Source organism: Rattus norvegicus, chromosome 16 (genome assembly GCF_036323735.1).
Source record: "Rattus norvegicus strain BN/NHsdMcwi chromosome 16, GRCr8, whole genome shotgun sequence".
Lineage (NCBI taxonomy): Eukaryota > Metazoa > Chordata > Mammalia > Rodentia > Muridae > Rattus > Rattus norvegicus.
The window spans coordinates 51,288,499-51,316,461 of record NC_086034.1 but is presented as its reverse complement, the minus strand read 5'-3'; the positions used below and the strand labels follow the sequence as shown (position 1 = coordinate 51,316,461).

The window sequence follows — 27,963 nt, the reverse complement described above, 5'->3', positions numbered from 1 at the left end:
CCATGTCAGACCTCGAAGCTTAGGAGAGTTTTGCTCCTACTGACATTAATAGCATCAGTTAAACAGCTACATTCTCAAGAGGGAAATGGGTTTCTTTACAACTCAACAGCACTACAGTAAAAATAAACACCACACTCCCTAATATTTCTTAAGAAGTAAGATAATCAACTGGCCATAGTCACCAAGCAAAATATCCTGGGATGGAAATAAAATAATGTTCATTTTCCCACTTCTAAGCTCACTCTTAAAACTGTCATCATACCTCAGGATAGAGGACATTAATTAAGCAAGCCATTTCATTGTTAAAAATCTTTCACCAACAGTACAACACTGAAATTTCTGAAGACCCTGGGGGATGGTTAAACCAACTCATTTCCCAGGTCGATGACCTCACATTCAGGTAAGGTGAAATGACATGGCTAAGTCACACAGACAGCTTGAAGAGGAAAAAAAAAAATTCTTTTCCAAACAAGCAGACAGGATTTTTTCACATGTTAATCAAAAAGAACCAAGATTATCAGATTAGAAAGAAATGATGAATGGGACGGATGCTACATATAAGTCTAAAGGACTAGTCCATCTGCTGCCCACCATAACCAAAAACTGCTCCAATACATGGTCACAGATCCACCAAGATGCTTACCCTTAGAATATGAAAATCTTGGAAAACTCAATTTACAAATGCATTATTGATGGTATCGTTATAATGAAGTTAATTCCATAAACATGAAACATCAACAGCACCAATACCAGGTTAGGGTAAATATGTGATTATTTAAATTAATGTATAATTCTCCTTTGGACAGAAATAAACTCTAGGTCCCAGAAAAACTATTTCAAATAACTGTTTAACAGAAAAGGCAATATCAATATCTAAAGACTAATAAATGCCCTTTTCCCATGACAGGTCTGTGACTAAACATCCCAGCAGTGGGTCACATGGAAAATATTAAGACACACCTTTAAATTGTTCAACCTTGAGCCATGATGCTAAATAATCCAAATCTTGCCAGGGGCAGCGTTTTTTGTTGTTGTTTTTTTGTTTGTTTGTTTTGTTTCTTGGTATTTCTAACTAGTCTTATATGTCCTGATCAAAACAAAACAAGTCCCTTATTAAGCACTAGATGAGGTGTGTCTGTTCTAAAGAAGCAGGGCTTTTCCAGACACTACAACTGACAGGTATCAAAAGCTACCCAGGAAATACAGCAACAAATACTCCAGTAAGAGCGCACTAGCCCGTGTGGAAGCACAGATCACTCTGTCTGTTTCTGGGATTTCTGGGCCACTAGAGATTTAACAAGTATCTGAAAACAAGGAGGCAGGAAGAATCTCTAAACAGGATAGTGTTCATGTTCGAAATTACCAAGATAATTTGACAGAGAAATCCAACAATACATGAAATTCTTAAGCATACAGAACTAAAATAAAATGTTAGCAAAACTTTTGGGTTTACCACCCCCAGCCAGCATGGGAGTTCGAGGTGGGGCTGGGATGGGCGTGGCTTGGGAAACTGCCTGTTCCTTTCATCGGGTCCTCACAAGACTATCTGGCTGAAAATATTTGGTAATTCAGTGCAGAAAATTAAGGTCACAGACAAAGTACAACAACTTTTAATACACCATCAATACTAATGATTAAAAATTATTGCATAGTCTTATGCATTTACCCTAAAACATTTTCTGAAAGTAAAGCAATTATATAAAAGACAAAGAACCCTTTAAAACCGGATGGCCTTCACTACCTCGCTCTTCTCTCCTTTCTTGTCTTTTCAGTACTTTTGTCCATGGTTTTCTCACTGTCTCCCCTGCACTTTGGGCAATACCATTTCCCCTTTGGTTTATAGGTGAGTGAAACGCAGGAAAAGTGAAACCACTCAATGGGACACTGTTCATTGTCACAGCCTATCATCTCCCCGTAAGACACTTGGTTACATAAGCAGTAGGTGGGCTCGTTGGGATCTATGGCAAACTCAACAGGTGACGCTTCCCTCTCCTGCTTGGCCTTGGAGCGCTTTTTCTTCTTGGCGGATTTGGATTTCTTTTCTTTCGGTGGCTGATCATCGCAGTCATCAATCCCGTTTGTCATGTGACATAAATCACGGCTCTCACTGGTCCGCTGTCTTCGAGGTCTTCTGGAAGATCTTTCGGGTTGACTGGAATCCATCTTGGATTTGTCTGAGGCCCGCTCACTTTCAGCAGGATCCTGGAAACACTGTGAATGCAGCTCCATTTGTCTGGCTCGGTTTTCCACCAATTCCAGCATCTGTGTGACAATCTGAATCTTTTCATCTCCCAATTCTTGGCTATTGATTAATGCTCTCTGGAGATGCTGCTGTAGGCGTTTTTTCTGGTTTGAATCATCTTCTTTCTTATATTTTTCATAGACATCATCAATTTCCTTTAAAGTTTCTAAAAAGGGGGAAAAAGAAGAATATTATGGCATATTAGCACATATATCACTTTCAAGATAAAAGTAAAGCAGGAAAGCACATTTATGCATACATTGAACACATTATTCTCATACAAATTCTACATCATTCAATATGAAAGTGTGCTCAGGGGCAAAGGGCATAACAGGTATAGGAGCTTGCTACCAAGCTGGCAACCTCAATTTGATCCTCAGGACCAACACTGTAAAAGTACAGAACTGACTCCTGCAAATTGTCCTCCATATATGCTCATGTGTTGGCATGAGTAAAGTAAGTGAGTGAGTAAAAGTAATTTTTAAAAACTTTTTAGGTTGTTCTGGTTAATTTTTGTCAACTTGACAGTTATTGAGGAAGATGAACTCTCAATTAAGAAAATGCCTCAAAACCCTGGTGAGGTAGTTCTGAGATACATAGGAAAGCAAGGTTGACCAAGCTTCAAGGAGCAAACCAGGAAGCAGCATGGTTTATGTTCTAGTTCCTGCCTCCTGGTTCCTGCCTTGAGGTTCTGCCCCAACTTTCTCCAGATATAGACTATGACCTGAGTTGTAAGCTGAAATAAACTCCTTTCTCTCCAACTCTAAGACAAAGCCAATTAAAAGTAACTAACAAAGAGAACCTAAACCTTAATATCATTCATCTGTACTTTTAAAAAGTAAAGGGGAAATAGGGAAATGGCTTAGTCTCTAAAGTGTTTGCCACAATCATGAGGACCTAAGCTGATACTCCCAGCACCAACATAAAAAGTGGTGTATCTGTACATCTATAACCTCAGTGCTGGAGGATCCCCAGGGAGGGCTGAAGTGGGGCCTGTCTGGGGCGTGGGGGGTGTAGAGAGCAATAGAGAAGACACCTTCTCAGAACACACACACACACACACACACACACACACACACACACACCACAAATTAACAACCAGAAGTATTTCACAAGACTTCTATGACAAAAGTAAGACAAAGGTATTCCATAAGACATGCTAATTTAGAATTTGCTGAGTCCCTTACTGCTGATTCTTTATTTGAACATCAAAACAACTCAATACACAAAATTTACACCCTAAACTCCATCCATAAAACCTGAGGTGGTTCTCGGACGCAGCCTCAGATTGCTACCCAACTGTGTGTTTACAGAAATTACAGCTCAATCAGTGACTTGTCCCATGACTCCGGAGAGACACATTACCTTAATTTTCACATCCTACCCATAGACATTCTTTAAAAAGGCAGATGTCAGCATTACTTAGCTTCCTGACAACTTAGTTTTAAATGGCTCTTTTATTTTGGCATCGAATGGGAAATTCTGAAAATCAAAACTACTTCCAGAGTAGATCTGCTGTTGCTGGCATCCAGTGATCAAGCCACTACAAAATTAAGTGGAGTCAGCACTGGACCATTCTACCTTTGTATCTAACTCAGCACTTGATTCAGTGTGTGCTGGAGCTGCTGATGCAACTGTATTAAAAGTTGGACACTTTTAAATCAAGCAATGGCTGAGTCACCAAGAATGTATAATTTCACAAGTCATCAAAGATCCAATTAAAGTGTAGTTTTATTCAAATCTGTTCTATTTCTTACCCAACAATGCTACATGAAGGAGGTCTGTCTTCCTGGGGGTAACAAATACACAGCAGCTCTGGATTTCAACGCTCCGTCGGTGCCCCATTGTTTTAGCTTCCCACGGTATTACTATGCATCCCTCACCACTGCTTTATGTTACATGACTATTAGAAAGAGCAGAAATGTTAAATAAGTACATAATGCTGGCTATCCGAAAGCTGCTGACAAGAATGAATACTTAGAGCAGCTATGGACTCCCTTCTTCCTGGAAACTGCAGGTACAACACTTGATGGACAATTTTGCCTCAACAGCTGAGGGCACTGGGAGGACTCAACCATAGCTTTACATTTTTTAACACTCTGTGTGTGTGTGTGTGTGTGTGTGTGTGTGTGTGTGTGTGTGTGTAAGTTCTCAGGCAATGTCACAGCACTCCTTGTATATAGACCAGAGGAAAATTTATGGGACTCAGTTCTCTCTTTCCACCATGTGAGTTCCAGGGATTGAACTCAGGTCATCAGGCTTGGCTGTAAACCCCTTTACCAACTGAGCCATCTTGCTGGCCTGTGCATATCACATGTTTGAAAAAAAAAAAAATCCAAATACATCCCGTTCTGGTCAAGTAGGCATATAAGTACATTTCCTACGAGCCTAATTTTCCGATGGGAAAAATAAAGTCATTAGCTATTTTGTTAGACACAAAATAAAGGCAACAAAAACATAAACTTCATTTCAGACATTCTATATCTCACAATCAGAGTTAACATTTCTTGTGTCACACTTGCACAGACACAGTGATGAGTTAAAAATGTATAAAGACACCTTAACTATACAATGAGAAAAAAACAAAAACAAAAACAAGGACTCAGTCTATTATTATGGGATACAGATTGTTCTTTTTATCTTGCTAGTCCTAGTAGCACAAGCTGTTAATACCAGCTACTTGAGAAAGTGAGGCAGGAGGGTCACAATTTCAACAGCTGTCTGGGGTACACAAGGCCATCCTGGGTAACTCAGTGAGCTCCTGTATCAAAATAAAACGTAGAAAGAGGGCTTGGGAGTGATGCAGTGGTAGATTGCTATCGCTTGCTACACATGTGAAACCTTAGCTTCAGTGTCCAGCACTTAAAAATCTGTCTCCAGAGCAAACCCATGAGAATGTAACCATTGTTACATGAGGTGTGTAAAAAGATCAAGACCTTCAGACTTCAACACTCATGCAACACTTCTCACGCACTGTACAAACGGAACTTGAAATCACATATTACATTTTAGCTCAAAGGCCACTACGTCTCTAAAAAATTATGAATGAAATGCTGAAGAGACAATGCAGGCTTTCTATAGCCATATCGTGCAAAAAATGTTTAGTTTTTTTTTTTTTTAAGTTTTTTCCGGAGCTGGGGATCGAACCCAGGGCCTTGCGCCTGCTAGGCAAGCGCTCTACCGCTGAGCTAAATCCCCAACCCTGCAAAAAATGTTTAAATCAATTGTGTTTTCCTTTGTTTCTCTACTTAATAGACCGTGCAATAATTTCTGAAAAACACTTACATCAGACCCCCACACTAGAAAATACTTACGAATCAGTGAAAATAAAATCTGAAACAGAAATATATAAAGCTTCTAACAAAAATAAAACTGTGAAGTTGAGCTTAGCAACTAGGTGCCAACGCAGAAGCAAGGCCACTATCTGTGTATTAACCTTGGAATTAATCCCAATCAGAATGGAGCTGATTTGCATTAACCTGAGTCTTGTAAGGTCAACTACTCATGTTACCTGAACAATTTATGACAATTATAGGTAACTGGCATCACAGATTTCCCTGTCAAAAAACTATGTCACTACCAACCTAAAAGAGTGTGATTTTTGCGCCTTCAAAGAATACATTACAGTTTTGATATAAAGAAACTACATATTTTGGCAAAGAATTCTCAAGCTCATGTCTCACTGCTAGATTGCAATTCACATATGTCCCCCATAAAATACCACAGGATGATGCTCATTTTATAAAAGGGTGGAAATAGGGGCAGACTTGTAGGACTTTTACCTATCCTGTGTGAGACCTAACTTCAGTCTCTTGGGAATGAGAGGAATCATGCAGTTTAAAAATGGTTGTTTTTGAAACAGACAGCTTTGAGATAAAATATTCTCCACATAATTAACTGAATACATCACTTCATCTTTATAAATTTTGTCTAAAGTAAATTTTTACCTCATAAATTTTGAATCTGGTGAAAACACTGACGTTCTATAAACAATCTTATCAGAGACTCAGAAAACAAGTTTGTAGATTGAAACAACTAAGTGCTCTAACGTGCTAAGTCATCATGGGCTGTATTACAGGATTAAGTTACAGGACTGGTGATGGTCCGGGAGAACAGAATGGTTCCATGTTGTTTTTATGGTCCATATTAGATCTCTACAGTTTCCTGACTAGGAGTTACTAAAGCCTGAACATATCCCCATTTAAATATCTCCTGTCCTAGCAGTCCCTAAAGGACCTAAAGGTATGATAGTCCCTAAAGATAATTCCCTGCCCTAGTTTCTTTGCTAACAACACAAAAAAGCTTTTCTCCTCATTTAAACTTGGTGGAGGAGGAACCCAAGGGTGCAAGGACGCCAGGTGGTTGCCCAGCCAACGAACCCACTTCCTCCAGAAGTCCGGAAGTGACACATAGCCCGGAACCTACGCTAAGCCAGGGTCAGAGACAGTCCCACGGCAGTGCCCGCGCCTTGATTCACTCTCGGGGTAGGACAGATTTGAAACATCACCACCCAACGCTAACTCCGCCCAGGCCCTTCTACTGTCCCGCCCGCAGTCAGTTCAGTTCACCCGGCCCCTAGGAGCAGCCCGCTGTGGCCGACGCCCGCGGGAGCGCGCGCCCCGCCCATACGACGTCACACCTGCAGGCCCCGCCCCTAGGCTGGGCCCTCCCCGCCACACACACAGACACACAGACACACAGACACACACACGGACACACAGACACACACAGACACACACCCCTTCTCCGCCCGGCCCTGCGGGGGACCCCTCCCCCTTTAACCATTGGGCAATAGCAGAGGAAGAGCTGAGGCACCGGGCGGCCCGGAACTTTCCCCGGGGCGAAAGGGAAGCACAGACTGTCCCAGTCCCGCGCCACGCCGGGAGGCGGTGGGGGGGGTGCATCTCCGGAGTCCACCTTCGCCGTCCTCTCTCCCCCTCCCCCCATACGTTCCAATGCATCTGCTCGCAGAGGGAGGAAGCCCAGCGGGCAAGGGGCAAGCAGGCCCAGCACCTAGTCCAGCCCGCGTCCCGCTGCTGCACATTCGCCAGCCCCGGGCAGGACAGAGTGCGGCACCCAGCCGGCAGGCACCGGAACAAATGCTCGCTTAAAATGGCTGATTCCCGGTCCGCGGCAGCTGCAGCCAGCCGCCAGAGCTGCAGCGGGGGCTGACGGGCGGTCCTCGGAAGTCCTAGTCAGCCGCAGCCGGGACAGGGAGGGCCGCGAGTGTGTTGTGCAGGACCCTCTCCCGGTCCTACACACCAGATCGCTCGGTGCACTTCGCGCACACTTACACCCGAGAGAGGGAAAGTACCTTGGTATTTGTTGTCCAGCTCCCGCAGCACCGACACGTTCCTCTGCATGTCGTGGGGCAGCGACTCCACACACTCCAGGTAGTCCTGCACGTAGCAGGTGAGCAGCCGGCTCCGCTCTCCGGTCAGGAGCGCGGCCGACGAGTACAGCTGCTGCTGCTGCCCTAACATCCTGCCGCCGCTGCTGCTCCTCGCCGCCGCCGCCGCCGCCGCCTCCGCATCCAGCAGCCACACATGCAACAGCCACGACCGCCGCTCCTCCGCTCGGCAGCCCGGCGCCGCGGGGACACGGCCGCCGCTCGAGAGGGCACCGCCGAGTCCCCCGATCTCCACTCCCCCCAGAAGAAACCCTTACTCCCCGCCCCCGCGGTAACAAGCCCAAGGGCGGGGCGAGACCGGGGCTCCCTCCGGCCCCCTCCCTCGCTGGGAGAGAGCAGCGGGGTTCCCCGCGGCCGACGGCGCCGGGCTCCCGGGCGGTGACACTGGCTGTCCCCCCTGGGACTCCCCAGACACCACCAGAGCTGCCCGGTCGCCCGGATCCCCGTGACAAGACCCTCGCTATCCTCTCGCCTCGCTATCAGCCTCCTTGCCTGTCGGAGTCTCAGTGGACTTGCCCCCGCCCCTTGGCCAGAGGCCGCATCTGCGCCTGCGCAGCACTCACTCCTAATAAGGCTGGGGCCCCGCCCCTATCGCCCTACCGAAGAGTTCGCATTCTCCCGCCTTCCCTGCGCCACCCGGGCGATTGGTCTGTCAACTCTCGCCTGGGGCGGGGGGAGGGTGCGGAGGGCGGCCAAACGGCAGGCTGCGCCCCGCCCCCTCTTAAAGGGGCCGCATGGCTGAGCCTGCCCCTTCGCCCAAACTCTGACGGTTGCCCCCGAGAGGCCAGGCGACCGCTCTCTCGTTTTCTGGACCCTGGAGGGAGAGGAAGCTTCTGCTCGGCTCGCTCGGTCCCGAGTTACCGACCTTGCCTCCATCTGGCGGATCCAGCGCCTCCCTCGCGAGCCTCCAAGACAGCAGCGAGCGGCCCCTGGGCGCTGCTGGCCGAGTGAGGCCTGAGAGAACTAAAGCGACCCAGGGTGCAGCGGGCGCGGCTCCGGGCATGCGCGGCGACTTCCCGCCGAGCGCCCCGCGGCCACGGTTGTGCTCCGGTCGCCGCCAGGCTCCCGGAGTACCGGGGCCGACCGCGGAGGTAGGCGGTGCGCCCCCTGCCCTCGGTTTTTAAATGCCGATTCCCGCCTCGCATGCGGTCCCCTCCCCCCAGCTCCAGGGTGGCTCGCAGGGTCGGCTCCCCTCCCCGCGCGCCTTAGAGTTTGGTTTAGGGAGAAGGTGACAAGACTGCGCCCCGCCCTGTCCCCCGACCCCAAACCACCTTAAGGACACTGTTTCCATAGGTCGAATCGCTTAGGCATCACACACCAGGGAGGACTTGGCGTGGCCGCAGAATGAGAGACGCACACATACACACAGACGACACTGTATTTTTCACTACACACACGCGCGCGGCACTGTATTTTCACTCGGCTTCACCACTAACCAGCAGGGGAGCCGTGCAGATGGGATTAAAAATCGGATCAGCCACCGAGTGCGGTGCTGTCTGTGTGAGCGGTTGGTTAGCCGCCTTACTCTCCCAGTACCATCAGTGAAATGCCAGGAGGAGGAGCTAACTGTAATTACGGATAGACTTCCGGAATGTATATAAATATGTGAGCTGTTTGGTTTTTGTTTTTGTTTCCCCAGAAATAGGTATAAGTAAGAGTACTCACCGAATTTTGATGCAACGCTTGTGTAAACCCCCATGGGAGCAGAGTCTCTGAGTAAGAAAAGGCCAGAGAGATGAGTTTGGGGTGCTCTTGCCTGGTTTGCAGCGCTGTACCTGTTGCACGGCCTGTTCCGAACACTTGCGAAGTGCTATATGCAAAGCAGGTGTTTGCCAAGGGAAATCTAGGTCCGGGTCTAAGTGAAAATTTGGATTCGTAAAACACAACGCGGAATTCGGCGTCCCGAGGACAAGAGTTATCTTGTAAGGCCTGGGAACTCAGGGGTTAATATCCTTTAACGCTGAGATTTTGACCAGTCGAATATTAGGTCAACCCAGGCAAACACACTATTGAATTTCTGAGAACTTGGGCCGAATTATCTTGCTGCCATACTTTAATATTAAAAAGCCAGGTCTTGTTGAACAATAATCGTTGCTAAGGTTATTGACTTGTTTTATTTTACCTGAATTAATTTTTGTGTTCACTCACAAATTTGGCTCAGCCAATCCTAACTAAAAGATGGAATAATTGCAAGCCGCTCCTTTCCTTACTTATTGGAGTTAGGCGCTGTTGGGGCCCATGGATTTTATGCAGCCTGCTTATTAATGCTCTACAGGCAGACTTGATGTGTGGGAACAGAGGAAAGTCGGTGATGCAGTTTTAACCAAGAACCAAAAAACAAGCTGGGAAGCAAGGAAGGGTTTGGGAAAGCATCGGGTACCTCCCATAGTTCTGACAGACTGAAGGGGGAGGGAGTCCAGATCATTGTATCTCCACCAGGCGCTGGTATTAAACCTTCCGAACCTCAAACATGATAATATGTATGGCTTATTTCAGGTGTGCATTTCTTGCTGCGTTTATTCACACAGGTTTATCTAATTCTGACATCCTTCTGAAAGCAGCCGGTGTGGGGAGAATGTTTACAGGAGGTTGGAAAGTGAGCATTGCATGCCTTGGTCCTTGCAATTCCAACTCCTGACCCTAGCTGTTTATCATTGTCCTTTCCCTCTAAGTAGCTACTCAGTCAGTCTCCTAATTCTCCTGAAGGCAGAGCTTAAAAATCCCCCACTCTCTACAATATAGAAATTGATGATACTCTGGGAGTGGGGGTTGGGTGCAGGGTTGTTGTTTGGTATTTTGTTCTGCTCTTAAACTGACCCGGAAAAAGATAAGAGATGAGTAGCCGATGCCTCCAAATTAGTATGCAATTGGCTTCAAGTTACTGGACTAAGTCTAGTGTATGCCTTTTATTAGGTCCCTGATGGGAAATGTCCCCAAGCCTATTTCCTTTATACTAAAACGTTTATATCCATAGTTAATACAATATGAGATGAGAGGAACAGTCTCAACTAATTAAAAGCAAACTAGCTAGGACTTCTGAGAGAAAAGAATCAGTTTCTGCTTGAATTAAGCCAATTACATTAGAAAATCTTTTCTTTTTAATATTTCATGTTTTTCCTTTTTAAAGATTTATTTTCTTTCATGTGCACATGTGCACCATGCACATGCCTGGTGCTCAAGGATATTGTGGTTGGTACATTGAAAAGGGTGTCAGATCCTGTGGACCTAGAATTGCACACAGTTGTGAGCCTCCATGTGAGTGCTGGGGACCAACAGGGCCCCTGCAAGAGCCTTAAGTTCTCTTAACCTTTGAGCCATCTCTCCAGCCCTGAATGTTTTAAAACCTTTTTGAATTTTGCCTTTTTTTCAGGTTAGCATACAAAGTAGTGGGCTTTATCATGGCAACTTACAAATGTGTCCTAGGCCAGGTTGGCCTCAGACTTGAGATCTTGTCTGCCTCCCTAGTGCTGGAATACAGGCATGTGCTACCATGCCCAGCTATATATATTTTTTTTTAATTTTTTTATGATGTAAACTTCTAAACACAAAAGTGTACTTATATATAGCATTTGCTCAGGGTCACCGTTATCAGCATGTGACTATATTTAATGTAGAACTCTTGTGTTTTACCTGCAGGGGATTATTAAAATCTTAGGTGATGGGGTATAGATATGGCTCAGTGGTTCAGAGCGCCTGCTGCTCTTGCAGAGGACTGGGTTCTATTCCCAGCACCCACAATGTGGTTCACAGCCCTTCCTAACTCCAGTTCCAGGGGATCTGACTCCCTTCTCTGACTTCTGTGGGCACCAGTCATAGATGTGGTGCACCTACATACATGTAGGCAAACACTTACACACATAAAATAATCTAAACACTTTGATATTTTAAAAAAGGCAGGACCTCAAGGCCACTGAACAGCATGCCAAAAGACCCCTGTTGGTGACATTGCTTCTTAAAACATTGATGGAAGAGGGTCGGCTGTGCTAACTAGCAGTTTAGGGTCTCTTGTTTTTCTTTTTTTTTTTTTTTATTATTTTTTTTTTTTTCGGAGCTGGGGACCGAACCCAGGGCCTTGCGCTTCCTAGGCAAGCGCTCTACCACTGAGCCAAATCCCCAACCCCCAGTTTAGGGTCTCTTAATCTGACCCTACTTCTATGTTCTGTCCAAATTCCCTCGGCAAAGTCTTGTCTAAATGATGTGTGTGGGGAGAATTGCTTGTTACGGGGATTTTGGTAATAATTATACCTCATGGATATGTGTTTCCCAGCACCCACCTGGTGGCTCACAATTATCTTTTAACTTCAGTTCCAGAGCATCTGATCTATGCCCTCTACTGACCTCTGTGGCACCATAGACACACAGGGCGCACATACATACAGACAAGCAAAACCCTCACTCATACATAAATACAAATCTTTACACAGAAATGCTCTATTAACAGATAAAATACAGTAAGAGTTTAGACATACATTGCCATTACTCTATAGAGTTTCCTGTGTGTGCACTGTCTCATTTAATCTTTTCACATTTGGATTAACAGAATCCAATCAAATCTCATTTGGTTAGTGAGGTCTTTTCCAAAACCAGTAAAAGCAGTTTAAGAAAACTGCAATGTTTATCTGATAATTTGGATGGTTGAAAAGCAGTGTTAAAAATATTGAGGGATTCAGAAAAATTATGGTCCGTGAAGTTTTTACATAAAGAGGCCATCAAGCCTGGTGTGATGGCGTACTACTTCAGTGCCAGCACTAGAATCAGAGGAGGGCAAAGACTTTGTGAGTTTGTAGCTGGAGAGATGGCTCACTCGATAAGAGCACTGACTGTTCTTCCAGAGGCCCTGAGTTCAATTCTCAGCAGCCAGTGGTGACTCACAACCATCTGTAATGGGATCTAATGGCCTCTCCTGGCACCCAAGTGTACATGCCGATAGAGCACATAGACATAAAATAAATAAATCTTAAACAAGCAAACAAATTAAACTCAAGGTCAGGCAAATCTATATAGGGAGTAGCTAGGGCTACACAAACCTAGACTGAGACCTCCAAAGCATGATAAAGGTCACCAATTGACAACTCATTATAGAAATGTAATTTTTTAAATTTTAAAATGTTAAAGTTTATTAATTTTAGAGTATTTGTTCTGGATGGTCTAGTAAAGCATTTTAAATTATCTTGAAAAGCTCAAAACTTTAAATCAATTCATTAGTACAAAAGGTAACCAATAAACTTGTAAATTGTCTATATCTCTATTGAGCTCAGTAGTTTTTTTTTAATTTATTTATTTTATTTATATGAGTACACTGTAGCTGTCTTCAGACACACCAGAAGAGGGTATCAGATCACATTACAGATGGTTGTGAGCTACCATGTGGTTGCTGGGAATTGAACTCAGGACCTCTGGAAGAGCAGTCGGTGCTCTTAACCGCTGAGCCATCTCTCCAGCCCGAGCTCAGTAATTTTAAGACATGTTAGTTGCTTTATAAATACAGTTAATATACACTACACTGGTTATTTAAAAAATATATAAATTAAAATCTTCATCAACTGAAGGTATCTCTTACCAGTATCTAAGTGCTGAAAATTTAATTACCTTTCAGCAGCCCTTTTTTGTTTTTGTTTTTTAAGAAACTGCTTTGGGGGCTGGAGAGATGGCTTAGCAGGTAAGAGTACCGACTGTTCTTCCAGAGGCCCTGAGTTCAATTCCCAGCAACCACATAGTGGCTCACAACTTTCTGTAACGGAATCTGATGCCCTCCTCTGGTGTGTCTGAAGACAGCAACAGTGTACTCATATACATAAAATAAATAATTTTTTTTAAAAAGTAAAACCACTTTGGTTAGGACAAAGTTAAGGAATATCCGAGTCTTTATCAAGAGTGTTATGTGCAGTCCGTCTACTCTGGGCTTGGACTTTACAGTGGCACTACTGTTCAGCATTAGGATAACTAACTACTAGTAGCAAAAAGTCATCCTAAAGCATTTAAATTAGGGAGTGAGAAATTGCTTGAATTATCATTGGTAAGAGGCTTAGTCTTATGGTCTCATCACTAATGAAAAAGGCAAACATTTTTGTCTCCTTGTTTATCACAGAGAGAAAAAAATAACACATATGTTATACTTTGCATAATGCTGACCAGAAAAACATTCATTTTCCCTAGATGGTTACCATAGTTACGTGAGCCATTTATAACATCAAGAGGGAACTAGGTCACAGTATTGAAGGAGTTTGAATTATGCAATTATGTTTCCTAAAAGCAGGGGAAAGGTTTGAAATTTAGAGAAAGGAGCTTTATGCTGTGTGCTCAAATTGAAATTATGGTCTAATTTTGCCTTTAAAATGTTGTCCAAGATTAAGTTATCGATAGAGTAGATGCGTTGTTCAACTTAGCAGTAGGTAGATCCATAAATGTTTTTTAAAAAGGTGCCTGAACATTCTGTCCTTGTAGATAAACTCTTTATTCTAGTAGGCTGTCTTTCCTGAGGTGTTTTTGCAGGTAATCTGTGCACCAGCCATTGCCTGTAATCTGTGAGTAGTCAGATGTGTGGGAAATGAAGCTTTCACCTCATTCCTTCCTTGACCTGAGTATAACTGGTGCCATGTCAGTGAGGTACCATCCTTCTTTGTTAATGGGGATGCTGCCCTGAAATTGTTACTGTGATTTGGGATAACATTGAGTAGAAATAAGAGCATGTGGAGAGGAGATACACTGGAGGATTTTGTTTGGCTGATTTGTTTGTTTTTGATAGGTTGGTGTGGAACTCAGACATTTGCCTGCTTCTTCCCATGTGCTAACGTTAAGTGTATATCACATCATATCCTCCACAGAGAGGGACTGTTTTTTTAAATATACTTTTATTGATTCGTTGAAAATGTCATGTATCCATATACTGTATTTTGATCATATTCATACCCACTTATAATTCCATTTTCCCTTTCTCTTTCCCCTAAAGTTATATAACACCTTCCTCTCTTTCAAACTCATGGCTCCTTTTATCATAAATTATTATTAAATATAACATACATAATCATATTTCTAAATACATAAATATAACCTACACAGTCTTCAAAATGTTTCTCACATGTTTTCATGACTGATCGCTGGTATTAGATAAGCAGTTGGCATGTTCTTCCTGGAGATTATCTGTCTCACCCTTAGTGTTGCTCAGTTCCATGGTTCTCTGGGTACAGTGGAAGCCTCTCGGGCTTTTCCCTGTCCAGCGTGGCTTGTCTGTTGGAGTCATCCTTGCTCCATTCATGGTTTAGGCTATCTTCTCGTGAGACTTGTGGGTGTACCATCTGTCATTCTGAGGAGACGTGAGCTCATAGCAAACTCCTGATCCTCTGGGGCCTGCAGTCCTCTGCCTCTTCTTCCACAGTGACCCCTAAGTAGGGGCGTCTACACACAGCTCCATCCTTTCTTTACTAGGGATATATGTTTTGTGTGGTTGGTTGGTCTGTCTGTCTGTCTGTCTGTCTTTCTTTCTTTTTTTTTTTTTTTTCCGGAGCTGGGGACCGAACTCAGGGCCTTGCGGTTGCTAGGCAAGCGCTCTACCACTGAGCTAAATCCCTAACCCCTCTCTCTTTCTCTCTCTTTCTTTCTTTCTTTCTTTCTTCCTTTCTTTCCTTCTTCCTTTCTTTCCTTCTTTCTTTCTTTCTTTCTTTCTTTCTTTCTTTCTTTCTTTCTTTCTTCCTTATCATCAAGGCCCTCAAGAAAAGATTTTTTTTTTCTCCAGAGACCATGTCTGGGGTTTGTACAGTGCTTAATAAGTAGAGATTGAATAACAAAAAAGAAAGGCTATGCCTTGCAGCCTCAGATGGCTTTTCTCGATTTCATGGTCACTGTGAAATTTTTCATGTAAAAAGAAGTCCTAAGGAATGCAGATAAAGAGGCAACCTCATGGAGAGTCTGTCAGAGCTCACACATCTCTCATGAAGAGATGCAGAGGAGTTTGAAGATCAGTATTACATCAGCTTACCTGAGCTGATGTCATGGCTCAGCAGGATGCTGCAGTGGAAGCTCTGACAGGACCTGAGTTCCCTCCCCAGATCCCGAATGGCAGGAGAGACTGACTCCTGAGAACTGTCCGCTGGCCTCTACACTCTTGCCTTGGCGAGTGCACACCTGTGCTCACACACAAATAAATGAGTAATATTTTACATAATAAATTGTGTACAGATTTTCTTTTTTTTACAGATGACAGTTTTGGCAATGTTGGGACATTAACGTGCTCAGTGCCACACAGCAATACTTAAATCAGTGCATGCCACACAGTACAAAAGTGAAACAAAGGTAATTTCACTTTCTGGCTGGGAATGGTTATTGGAAAGAAAAATACCCATAAGAAGAAAATTAAGACTTAGGGTTTTGGGGCTGGGGATTTAGCTCAGTGGTAGAGCGCTTACCTAGGAAGCGCAAGGCCCTGGGTTCGGTCCCCAGCTCTGAAAAAAAGAATAAAAAAAAAAAAAAAGACTTAGGATTGTATGAGATTTTTTTTTCTATAAAGTCTTGCAGCAAACTTTTTTTTCTTTTCTTTTTTTCGGAGCTGGGGACCAAACCCAGGGCCTTTTGCTTGCTAGGCAAGCGCTCTACCACTGAGCTAAATCCCCAACCCCTCTTGCAGCAAATTTAACAGACTCATCCAGAGGGGAAATTAGCACATTCTCTTCAAACTCCTACAAAATTGAAAGTCCCAGAAGCACATAGCCCTTAGACTGTTGTTGCCAGCCCTCGCTGAATGTTTCAGACATAGCTGAGTATTTGTCTTTTAAAAACAAAGCTAATGCTATTAGCTAGGTGCTCTCTGCTAAACTCCTTTGTTCCTTTTAAATTATTCTAACTGGGTTGGAGGTGGGGAGCATGCTCAAGATAACATGTGGGCCTTTCTCTAGCCCCTAAAAATTAAATTAGAATCAGTTATTTAATGAGGCTTTATTGAAGCTATTGCTACATTAGCTGCTTTTGGCATGATTAATTTAATCCAGCGTGTTGATAAATAATGATTTATCTTTAATGGGAAATGGATTTTCTAATCTGCTTATCAAGTTTATTTCCATAAATAGACATTTCCAACAACTTCCATACCTGAAAGTAGTATATGTTACCTATACAACACATGTAGAAGTGTCCTGGAAAGTTATGTTTAAGCCGTATCTTGTTATGTCAAGTGACTTATTAAATCCATGTGTGTATGCATGTGAACTTATGGAGATCAAAGGACAACTTAAGATGTCTATCCTTGCCTTTTACTTGTTTGATACAGGACCTTTTGTTCCTGGCCGTGTCTGCCAGGCTAACTGACCCCAGGGCTTCTAGAAGATTCTCTTCATCCTCTCATTTTGCCATAGAGTTCTGAGATTTTAGACATGTGCTATGAGTTTCAGAGACCCCAACCCATGTCCTGATGCTTGGACAAGCACTTAACCCACCGAACCTTCTTATCAAATAATTTTAAAGGTACTAGTTCTATAAAAATAGATTTTATAAGACCACCATTGGTAAACAACTTTTTAAATGATTTCTTTTCAGTTAGGTGTATATATGTGCATCTCTATGTAGGTTATGTGCATGTATGAGTGCAGTGCCTACAGAGTGCAGAAGAGGGTATCATCCCCCAGAGCTGGAGTTACAGGCACTTGTGAGGGACCCAGTGTGGGTGCTGGGAACTGAACTCTCTCCTCTGCAAGATCAGCACATGCTGAACTGTCTCTCTAGCCCGAGAAACACGAGTCTCTTTGAAAAAAGTCATCTTTTGTAAAATGTCAAGTTTTCTTAAAAGCATGTCTCCGTCCTCTCATCCTTATGGTTTATGGAGTCACAGAAAGGAGTTACAGCCTTTACCACAATTTCATCCCATACTGATGAGGTCTATGTCTACCATCCTGCCAGTGCTCCAACAGTACTTGATGTGCATCTGATAAAGCCAGCTCATTACTTGCAAGACAACTCTCATTGCATCTTTAAAGCCAAATTATTACTTGCAAAACAAATCTCATTTTAGCCATGAACTAAGTCTCCGTCTGCTGCGCTCCACCAAGGCTATGGAGGCTTGTATTAGATCAGTGACCACCACTGATGGCATCCATTCGGCTGCATTCTGTTGCCTCCTGGGCAGTGGTTCCTACATTTAAGTAATGAGATCAATAGGAAATAATGCTTTCTGTTCCCACTAACTGCTTTTATCAGAACATTTTCCTGACACTAATGTATTCCGACTTTCAGTTTTAGTACAAATACTCAGGGACAAAACTCTACAATTGCATACAATGAGTGGCAAATTGTTCAATTGAATCCGCATTGTGTTTTAGCAGTTTGAGAGAGGTGTTATGTAATCTTTGACTCAGAGTAGTTCCCAACTTGTGCTTAAGAACTTTTTTTCGTATTTGTGGGATCTCATTTCAGTGTTTCAAGACAGAAAAGGTTTATTATTGTTATGAGTCATGTGTCTTTAAATTGATATTTAGGTTGATGTTACATGAAAATGCTTTCTGTAAGCGCCCACCATCTCGGAAGGGACCTAGGAAACAGAACTACTCACAAGAGAACTTTTTCCTGAAGTTATTCACTGAGCTGTTGTCTTATAGGAATGAAATTTAACAGTCAGACCTAGTAAAGAATCTGAGGAAGGCAACTGGGAATAGAAACAGACTGGGAGATGATGCTGGGTGACGTCATCAGAAGGCGACTGGGAAAGCAAACAGACAGCTTTAATTTGTTACATGACTTAGAACTCCAAGAACCTGAGTTTCCCATACAGCATTGTTTTCTATTTGAAATAGAAATTAATTTATTTTCTAAGAAAATAAATACTGGTAAACACTGATGAGGATGAAGCTCAGGGCCTAGCATACCTACGTTCTGGATCCAGTCTTCAACACTGGGGGGCTGGGGAGTGGAGGAGGTGTGGGAGTGGCCTGGTTAGGGTTGCCATTGATGTGATAAACACCACGACCAAAAACAACTTGGGGAGAAAAGGGTTTAACTGGTTTAATTGACTGAGGCTTCCACATCACAGTGGATCATTGAAGGAGATCCAGCCTCACTCAAACAGGATGTGAGCAGTGTGGAGGCCATGGAGGGATGTTACTTACTGGCTTGCTTCCCCTGGCTTGCTCACCCTGCTCTCTTATAGAACCCAGGACCACCAGCCCAGGGATGGCACCACCCACACTGGACTGAGCCCTCCCCCATCAATCACTAACCAAGAAAATGCCCTACAGTTTTGCCTACAGCAGGGTCTTTTGGCAGCATTTTCTTGAGCATCCTTCCTCTCAGATGACTCTAGCTTCTATCAGGATGCCATAAAACTAGCCAGCACAGGAGGGGAGGGAGTAGTTATGCAGAAACATAAAAATGATTTGGGTTGTTCTGATACTTCAGAATGTAAGAGGTGGTCTTCAGTGTTGTGGAAAGACCGAGACCCCAACTGTGCTGCGTTCCTCGGAGAGCGGGGAGACAGAATGAAGGAGAGACGATCAGGACAGATTGGAAGGGGAGTAGTTCAGCAAGTTCACAGGAAGTGACATCTGTTGCTTTGGCAATTGTAATTAAGAGGGGAGAAAGGAAAAGAAAACTCAAGGGTTTTAGCTTGAGTCAGGGTAGTGGCAAAGTCAGGGTGAAGCAAATAGAAATCTAGGCAGCCAAGCAGATTTGCAGGGAAAAGATAAAGAGATGAAATTACCCAAAGATGGGAAGCCCTGTAGGATGAGCTCTACCCGTCTTTGGCATCCTCTTCCAAACAGCTCAAACTGCTCCCTGTATGCAGCCTGTCTGAGAAGACGACTCAGAGAAATCAGAATCTGGAACATGTGGAGCTGATAAGAGTACTAGAGGAGGTGAGTTTGAGAAAAAGTAGTCTGAAATCCAGTCTGTGTGCCCAGACTTCATGCTTCCTATCAGTGTCCTTAGTAAGCCAGATAGTGACACGCAGGGCTGTGCAAAAGGGATAATGAGACAGACCTGGTTGTTTCCTTCTGAAAAGTCTCCAGGAGAGTCACCTTTTACCATCAGCCAGCCCCTGGAGGGAGTGGAGAGGGACAGGGTTTTTCTATGTAGTCCTGGCTGTCCTGAAACTTGTGTTGTAGACCAAGCTGGCCTCAAACTCAAGAGATCTATCTGCCTCTACCTCCTATGTGCTGCTGCTATGCCTGCCTGAATATTACCAATGATGAAGATAGACAGGTAGGTAAGTAGATAGACAGATAGATAGATAGATAGATAGATAGATAGATAGATAGATAGATAGATAGGAGAGAAATGACCCACTCTTATTGGCTTGCCAAGTAGTTTTACACACATTAGTCTTAACTTTATAAGATACAGCTGTCGGGAGTTGGAGAGATGGCTCAGTGGTTAGGAGCACTGACTGCTCTTCCAGGGGTCCTGAGTTCAATTCCCAGCAACCACATGGTGGCTCACAACCATCTGTAATGGAATCTGGTGCCCTCTTCTGGTGTGTCTGATGACAACTACAGTGTGCTCATACATAAAATAAATCTTTAAAAAAAAAAAAAGATACAGCTGTCTTATTATTGAGGTCCTGGGTTTTGGTTGCTATAGCTTATTGTGGAGTGAAAATGCATGAGAGTAGCGCTCTGCAAAACTGTTGGCTCCTAAGCCTTAAGTGAGCTGTGGACAGTGGTGTTCACAGAGCTTCAGTTTGCAGAGAGAGAGCCAGAGGAAAGGAGGGAGAGGAGAGTCCTAAATGTCTTCAGGTAAAGGGACCCTGTGTTAGCTCCCTCCGAACTTCATTGGTATATCTTTTTCCTGGTGTTTTTACTCTGTAGTGTGTGTGTGTGTGTGTGTGTGTCTGTGTGTCTGTGTGTGTCTGTGTGTGTGTCTGTGTGTGTGATATGCAAATATGTGCAGGAGCACATACACATGTTTATATAGGCCAGAGCTCAACATCCAGTGCCTTCCATAATCACTCCCCACTGTATTTTTTGAAACAGCGTCTCTCGCTGTACCTGGAGCTTACCAATTTGGCTAGGCTTGTTAGCCAGTGAGTTCTAAGGATCTGTCCATGTCCACCTACCACCAGTCCCACCCTGCTCTGTTACAGACAGAAGCTGCAGGGCCTGGCTTTTATGTGGATTCCCAGGGATCCAAACTCAGATCCTCACACTTGCTTAACAAGCATTTGGCTGTCTGAGCCATCTTTCCAGTGCTGCTCTGTAATTTTTGCTGTCATAAGTCTTAGCCATTCATACAACAAACTATTGAGTCCTTTGAGCTCTGAAATCACCAAAGAAAACAGCCATATACATAAAACAATAAATTAAAAGTCTATTTGTCCATCTGCATCTTGATACAATCACTGAAGGAAAAAAAATCACCATGTGTGAGAGTTGTCTGTGTGTGGGTTTAAATTCAAAGTTTGATCTGTATCCAGGAGACATTTAAAGTATTTATAGGGATACCAAACTCATTGGAAAAATGCTATGGTATAAGTATAAATAAAATCAAATTGGCAGGAAGTGTGGAAGGAAGGTAGAATTAGGTTAGATTACTAGGAGTTAAGAGTCAGACCCAAGATATAGATAGAACCAAGCCTGCCTTCTTCCTTGTATATATTTCAGCACTATGTAAAACGATATCACTGAAATATTCATGGATTTCAACATTGCATTGGGTTCAATGCAAGTTTGAATGAATTTCATGTCACCAAAATTCATACTATATCCAAATGAATGTCATATGATAATTATTTGAACTCTCAAGATAGGAATTCCAGGTGCAGCCATAAGTATTGTAGTCAGTCAACAGATTCGACCTGGTCATCTCTTCAGCAGTTTGAATTGCTTGCTTGCCCCTAAAGCAGTTATCTAGTTACACACAGGTCTGGCACTTGCCGGGAGAATCTCAATAACCCAGATTAGGAATGAATTTTGAGCTGGGTAGTGGGAGCGCACATCTTTAATCCCAGTACTTGAGAGGCAAGATAGGCTGAGCTCTGAGTTTGAGCCAGCCTGGTGTACAGAGTGAGTCCCAGAATAGCCAGAGCTATCCAAAGAAATCCTTTCTCAAAACAAACAAACAACCCTCTGAGACCTTGTTCAATAAATAAACAAACAAATCTGCCAGGTAGATCCTAGCAAATCAATGTTGGCTCCATAAAAACTTCACAAAACATTTAAAATCATCAAAAGGCACTGGTGAGCAAGAAAAGAGGGAAGAGAGCAGTGGTTCTCACCCTTCCAAATGCTGCAACCCTTTAATGCAGTTCCTCATGCTGTGGTGACCCCCAACCATAAAATTACTTTCGTTGTTACTTCATAACCGTATTTTTGCTATTATTAGTTGTAATGTAAATATCTGTGTTTTCCAGCAGTCTTGGGCAACCCCTGTGAGAGGGTCATTTGACCCACTCGGGTCAGGACCCACATGTTAAGAACCACTGGTCTGGGGTTGGGGATTTAGCTCAGTGGTAGAGCGCTTGCCTAGGAAGCGCAAGGCCCTGGGTTCGGTCCCCAGCTCTGAAAAAAAAAGAACCACTGGTCTAGCAAGAAGTCTAAGCTTGGAGGAAGAAAACTTCAGTTCTCAAGCTTCCTATAAAACTGTCATTTAGTTTGAGGGAAGGGTCCAGTCAGTATCATATAAGACTATTAAAATTTAAAAAGAAACATTGGAGAGCCAGCTCAGTGGGTGAAATGCTAGTTAGAACCTGAGTTTGGATCCCCAGAATCCATGGAAAGCCTGAAGGCCCACATCTGCAATTCTGGAGCTCCTAGAGCAAAATGGGAGGTGGACTCCAGGGCTTGTCTCAAACAAGGTAAAAGGCTAGAGCCCATAGCCCAGATGGTTCTCTGACCTCCATACATGCACGGTGACACACGTGCGCGCGCACACACACACACACACACACACACACACACACACACACACACACACACAGTGAGGTATTTTTGTCATGGACATAGAAATGTGCAAACTTGGACCAGGAGTTGTGGTGCACACCGTTCATCCCAGCACTCCAGGCTAGACCTCTGGAGTTCAAGGGTAGCTTGGTCTGTATAGAAAACTACAGGCCGGGGCTGGAGAGATGGCCCAGAGGTTAAGAGCACTGCCTGCTCTTCCAATGATCCTGAGTTCAATTCCCAGCAACCACATGGTGGCTCACAACCATCTGTAATTAGATCTGGTGCCCTCTTCTGGCCTGCAGGTGTACATGCAGACGGAATGCTGTATACATAATAAATAAATTAATTTAAAAAAAAAGAAAACTCCAGGCCAGCCAAGGGAGACCCTGTGCCTCAGGATTTCATTTGCCGTGATGAAACACCATGACTAAAAGCAAGTTGGAGAGGAAAGGGTGTATTTTGCTTACACTTACTTGCACATCATAGTCTATCATCGAAGAAAGTCAGGACAGAAACTCAAACAGGACAGGAACTTGGCAGAGACCATGGAGAGTGGCTGTTCACTGGTTTCCTTCCCAGCCTGCTTTCCTATAGAACTCAGGACATCAGCCCAGGGATGGCACCACACACAATGCTCTGGGCCCTCCCCATCAATCACTAAATAAGAAAATGCCCTACAGGTGTGCTCACAGACTGAGCTTTTGGAGGCATTTTCCCTCCTAATTGATTACTCTAGCTTGTGTCAAGTTGACATAAAACTAGCCATTACAACAACTTGACACACATCACTTTTTCTTTTTCTGTTGTTTTGTTTTATTTTGTTTTTCAAGGCAGAGTTTCTCTGTGTAGCCCTAGCTGTGTTAAAATTCATTCTGTAGACTAGGGTGGCTTTGAACTCAGAGATCTGCCTCCCAAGACTCCCTGTGAACAAAGATTGTTTCTGTTTGGGAATGGGCTCACCCTGGTGTGGCTGGGAGCCTGATAGGTCCTGGACTAGGAAGTAGCACCCAGTCCTTCCTGGGTGGTGGTTGGGAAGAAGGCTCCAGGAGAAAGTTGATCTGTCAGGTGGACTGAAAGATAGAGGGAGAGGGCTGTTCCCTACGTGGGGGAGCTGGTCTAAGGGTTTTCAGCATCAAGATAACAGGTTCTCAACCAACCAATAAGCCAATTCAAGCAAAATTAACAGTATAAAAGCAGGTTTTTAAATTTAGGAACAATTTCCTGGTGTATCCACAAGTCTCAGGGGACAAGACCAGGGAAGTAGCCATGTAGACAGGGAGACAGGCAGGAGAGGGAGAGGGAGAGGGAGGGAGGGAAGGAGGGAGGGAGGATAGAGAAAGGGTAGGTAACCAAAATGTCTGTATTATATAAGGAAGAGAGCTTTTGGGAGAAGGGCAGCCCAGCCGCCGGGCTGGAAAGTCCAGAGTAAGGGGGCAGAGTATGCCAGCCATATCCTGGTATGGCGTAGGGAGTGAGGGAAGCTAGAAGAACCTGGAGGCCAGGTATGTTTTGATATGTTAAATAGGTACCTCAGCCTTTTGTCCCTGGTTTGAAACTTAGCAGGAAGGAACTGGGCACAGTCACAATCTGAACCGAGTAAAACCAAAACTCCAACTGTGTAAACTCAACGTCCAGTGTCTGGGAGTCACTCAAGATCTGGGCTCCTCCCGAGCTTGGGTCACTTCTCTGGATCCACCCTCTGCAGCTCACACAGCTTGTCCTGCTTTGGATAGTTCCCCTCCACTGCTGCTGCTGTTCTCGACGGTCATCCCATGGCACTGACATCTCCAAAGCACTGGACTCCAGTATCCTCTCCTAGGCTCAAAAACATGCACTGCAGCCACATCGTGGAGCGGCGAGCACGATGTCTTACTAGTGCTGCGAAGGAGGGAAAGCCAGCAGCAGTATTGCACTCACAGTAGGCTGAGCGAGCCTCTGTCTGAGGTCAGGCATCACTGAATACTCAAGGCAGGTAATCATGTCCTAATAAAAGTTTTTTCCTGGGGGGTTGGGGATTTAGCTCAGTGGTAGAGTGCTTGCCTAGGAAGCGCAAGGCCCTGGGTTCGGTCCCCAGCTCCGGAAAAAAAAAAAAAAAAGTTTTTTCCTGGGGTTGGGGATTTGGCTCAGTGGTAGAGCGCTTGCCTAGCAAGCGCAAGGCCCTGGGTTCGGTCCCCAGCTCCAAAAAAAAAGAAAAAAAAAAGTTTTTTCCTGTGCTGGAGAGATGGCTCAGCAGTTAAGAGCACTTACTACTCTTGCAGAGGGCCTGGGTTTGATTCCCAGAACCCACACGGTAGTGATTTCTGGTGATTCCCGATTCCTAGTACCCACACTGGCTCACCACCATCTGTGGTATGCATACCTGGAGATAGATAGATAGATAGATAGATAGATAGATAGATAGATAGATAGATAGGCCTAAAAAGCTCTTAAAAGATCTACTATCTTGGAATAAATGAAAAAAAATTGATATTACAGATAGCATTGATTAGGGGCAGAAGTTGTTTTACATAAACAGAAAGAAAAGAGTTTGAGGCCAACCTGGGTTACTTGAGAACCTATCTCAAAACTAAGTAAATTAAGTACTTATACTGCTGTCATATTTCTGTCCAACACATTTTCTACTGTGTACCTTTTTACATAAATGAGTTGACAATAAATGTTCATTTGCATTTTATGATGCTAAATAAAATTCAATCATTTGAAAACAGTACAAATTACTTTCCTGTTCTTGGTTATTCGGATTGGTCCTAGACTTTCTTTTTAATGGCCATCTCGTGCTTGCCTAATTTTACATAGCTTTAAAAATATTTCCTTAGTAGACAACCCTGGGAAGAGTCCAGTCGACTAGCTAGGGGTCATCCGGTGCGCTTTCAGCATTCCAATTTGCATAACCGATTGCATCCCTCAAGCGCCTTTTTTTTTCTCCCCAGTAGGATCTCCTATTTTTCTCGGGTAGCAGGACAGCCAGCACAAAGGCCCCTGTGGTTCTAAGCCACAGCACTACTAAAAGAAAAACCCCACATTTGCATCTGGACTTCTGCTGTGGTAATTACTGAAAACTAAATAAAGGAAACTCAGGAAAAGTGAGAGTCACAGCACGGACTTGTCCGACACCTTCCACACCTTCCACGGTGGAGACTGTTTCTCTTCCTAGCTAGGGGGGATACTTTGACAAAGGGAACAAAGGCTGGGCGCTTGCCCTGTCCAGCGACAGAACGACAGGTTTCAGTCTAGCGTGTTCCCGTCCCCTTCCGTTTCCCATTATTACTATATAAATACCCACACCCAGCTTTTTTGTGTTTTCCTCAAGCACAGGACATTCACTCTTTTTTTTTTTTTTTTTTTTTGGTTCTTTTTTTCAGAGCTGGGGACCGAACCCAGGGCCTTGCGCTTCCTAGGCAAGCGCTCTACCACTGAGCTAAATCCCCAACCCCGGGACATTCACTCTTGAGGTTTCTCCTTTAGTTTTGACTCCATCGCCTCGAGATTTAAACTCTGAGAAAGAAAACTAATTTTTAAAATGCTGATTTATATGTTGTTTCTAAGTTAAGAGGCTGTCAGCTTGGTCTGGGAAGATGAAGTTACTGTGTTTACCGCTCTGGGCGGTGGTGGCGAGTGCCTTTAATCCGGGCGCTTGGGAGGGCAGAGACAAATTGCACCTGAATTCAAGACCAGCCTGATCTACAAAGTGACAGCCAGGGGTACACAGAAAAACCCTGTATCAAAAACCAAAAAGAAATGGAAAAGAAAAGAAAGACAGACTTACTGCACAAGGATGAGAATGTCAGTTCGAATCCCCAGAATCCACTTAAAATGTTGGACCTGACCCTGGGGTAGATAGATGAGAGGAAGTTGAAGTTGCGGGTCCTGCTCGCCTCACCTAACTCCAGGCTCAGTGAAAGACCCTATCTCACAGGAATATGGTGGAGCGTGGTAAAGCAGGACACCCAATGTCCTCCTCTGGCTTGTGTGCGCATAGACATGTACCACGGCATGCATACACGCACATACACCATACGCACTCACACTGTTGAGGCAAACTGCTTCTTCTGTTCTGATTAAACAACAGATATCGTGATATAATGTGGAGAGACAACTCTGTGGGTCAGAATATGTATTGTTCTTGTGTTTTATAAAAAGATAAGGAGAGAAGGAATATGTTTGGTGGATGTGCAATCAGGTGTGGGGGAAGGGGGTGCCTCTGCGAGCCCATGCTGAACATCCCCACCCCCGGGGTGACCAGCCACGCGATGGTATAGTATAGAACAGAGTTTATTCAGGACATGGGGAAGGGAGTTGAGGAAGGGAGTAGAGACAGAGAGAGAGGAGAGGAGAGGAGAGGAGAGGAGAGGGGAGGGGAGGGGAGGGGAGGGGAGAGGAGAGGAGAGGAGAGGAGAGGAGAGGAGAGGAGAGGAGAGGAGAGGAGAGGAGAGGAGAGGAGAGGAGAGGAGAGGAGAGGAGAGAGACTGGCCATGAACACGTGGAGAGAGGAGGTAGGGGAATGGGGAGAGAAGGGGGAAGGGGGAAGGGGCAAGGGGACAGAGGGTGAGCCAAAAGGCAAGAAAGAGAAGAGAGGGCAAGCAGCCCCCTTTTACAGCGAGTCAGGCACACCTAGCTGTTGCCAGGTAACTGTGGACGGAGCCTAGACGAAATGCCAACAATTCTTCCAAAGGACCTGGCCAGCAGCACCCATGTTGGGCAGCTCACAAGCACCTGTAACTCCAGCATCAGAAGGATCTGATGCCTCTAGCCTGCGAGGGCCCCTGCTCTCACACGCACACACCCACATGCACACACCCAGAGGCACATCGACATGATACAACTAAAAGAACAAGAGAACTGACAATTATATCGCCTTTTCTTTTATTCCCACTCTAGGTACTACTGCATGAGCACTTGTACTATGAAGTACTATATATTTTGTAGCTTGTGGAAACCAGTCAAGTAGTCAGAAGTTACAGACCAAGGAAAATTAATAAAAGAGAAAAAAGAGTATATTGTTGACTTACGGTGCGTTTATTTAGTTGGCACATCAAAAATTTCATTTAAGAAGTCAGAATTTTCATCAAAAGGTCGTGTGTTATATGGCTGTGCAAATATGGGTTCTCAAGATGGGAGAGAACAAAAGGATGAAAATGAGTCTCCAAAGAGATGTCATATAAATCCGGATGAAGAATGTGGCAAGGACAAGCCCCCTGAGGGAAGGAAGAGGGACAGAAAACGGGACAATGTCTACAATGAAGAATGGCTAATAGTGACAGAAACTGTGTTCACCCAGGAAATGTTCAGAACCTCCGTGAACTGTCATTCACCCAAAAGTGAGGCTATCAAGTGTGGTAGGAAACAAACCTTAATCCAAGCACTTAGGAGGGAGAGTAAACGGATCTCCACGAGTTCAAGACCCGCTTACTCTTCATACTGAGCTCCAGGCCTGCCAAGGCTACAGCAGGAAGAAA

General features: G+C 44.3%; 1 protein-coding gene and 1 long non-coding RNA gene across 5 annotated transcripts; one reads left to right on the top strand and one right to left on the bottom strand.

Moving 5' to 3' along the window:
- Positions 1-284: 284 nt before the first annotated feature.
- Ing2 (inhibitor of growth family, member 2) lies at positions 285-11,151 on the bottom strand. 4 transcript variants are annotated; one of them, XM_006253133.5, is made up of 3 exons: positions 7,557-7,696; positions 4,000-4,145; positions 1,595-2,408 (listed from the first exon to the last, which is right to left on the bottom strand). In XM_006253133.5, the coding sequence occupies exons 2-3, from the start codon at positions 4,085-4,087 to the stop codon at positions 1,738-1,740; spliced, it is 759 nt and encodes a 252-aa protein (XP_006253195.1). In that variant the 5' UTR covers positions 4,088-4,145; positions 7,557-7,696; the 3' UTR covers positions 1,595-1,737. The 4 variants fall into 4 exon arrangements, with proteins under 4 accessions (NP_001099553.1, XP_006253195.1, XP_006253194.1 ...); XM_006253132.5 differs by lacking the exon at positions 7,557-7,696 and adding an exon at positions 6,190-7,426; NM_001106083.1 differs by lacking the exon at positions 4,000-4,145 and having other exon boundaries at positions 285-2,408; positions 7,557-8,170.
- LOC134482502 (uncharacterized) lies at positions 8,611-27,963 on the top strand. Its single transcript, XR_010058702.1, has 2 exons — positions 8,611-8,743; positions 27,386-27,963. It is a non-coding gene; the product is annotated as an uncharacterized LOC134482502 (long non-coding RNA).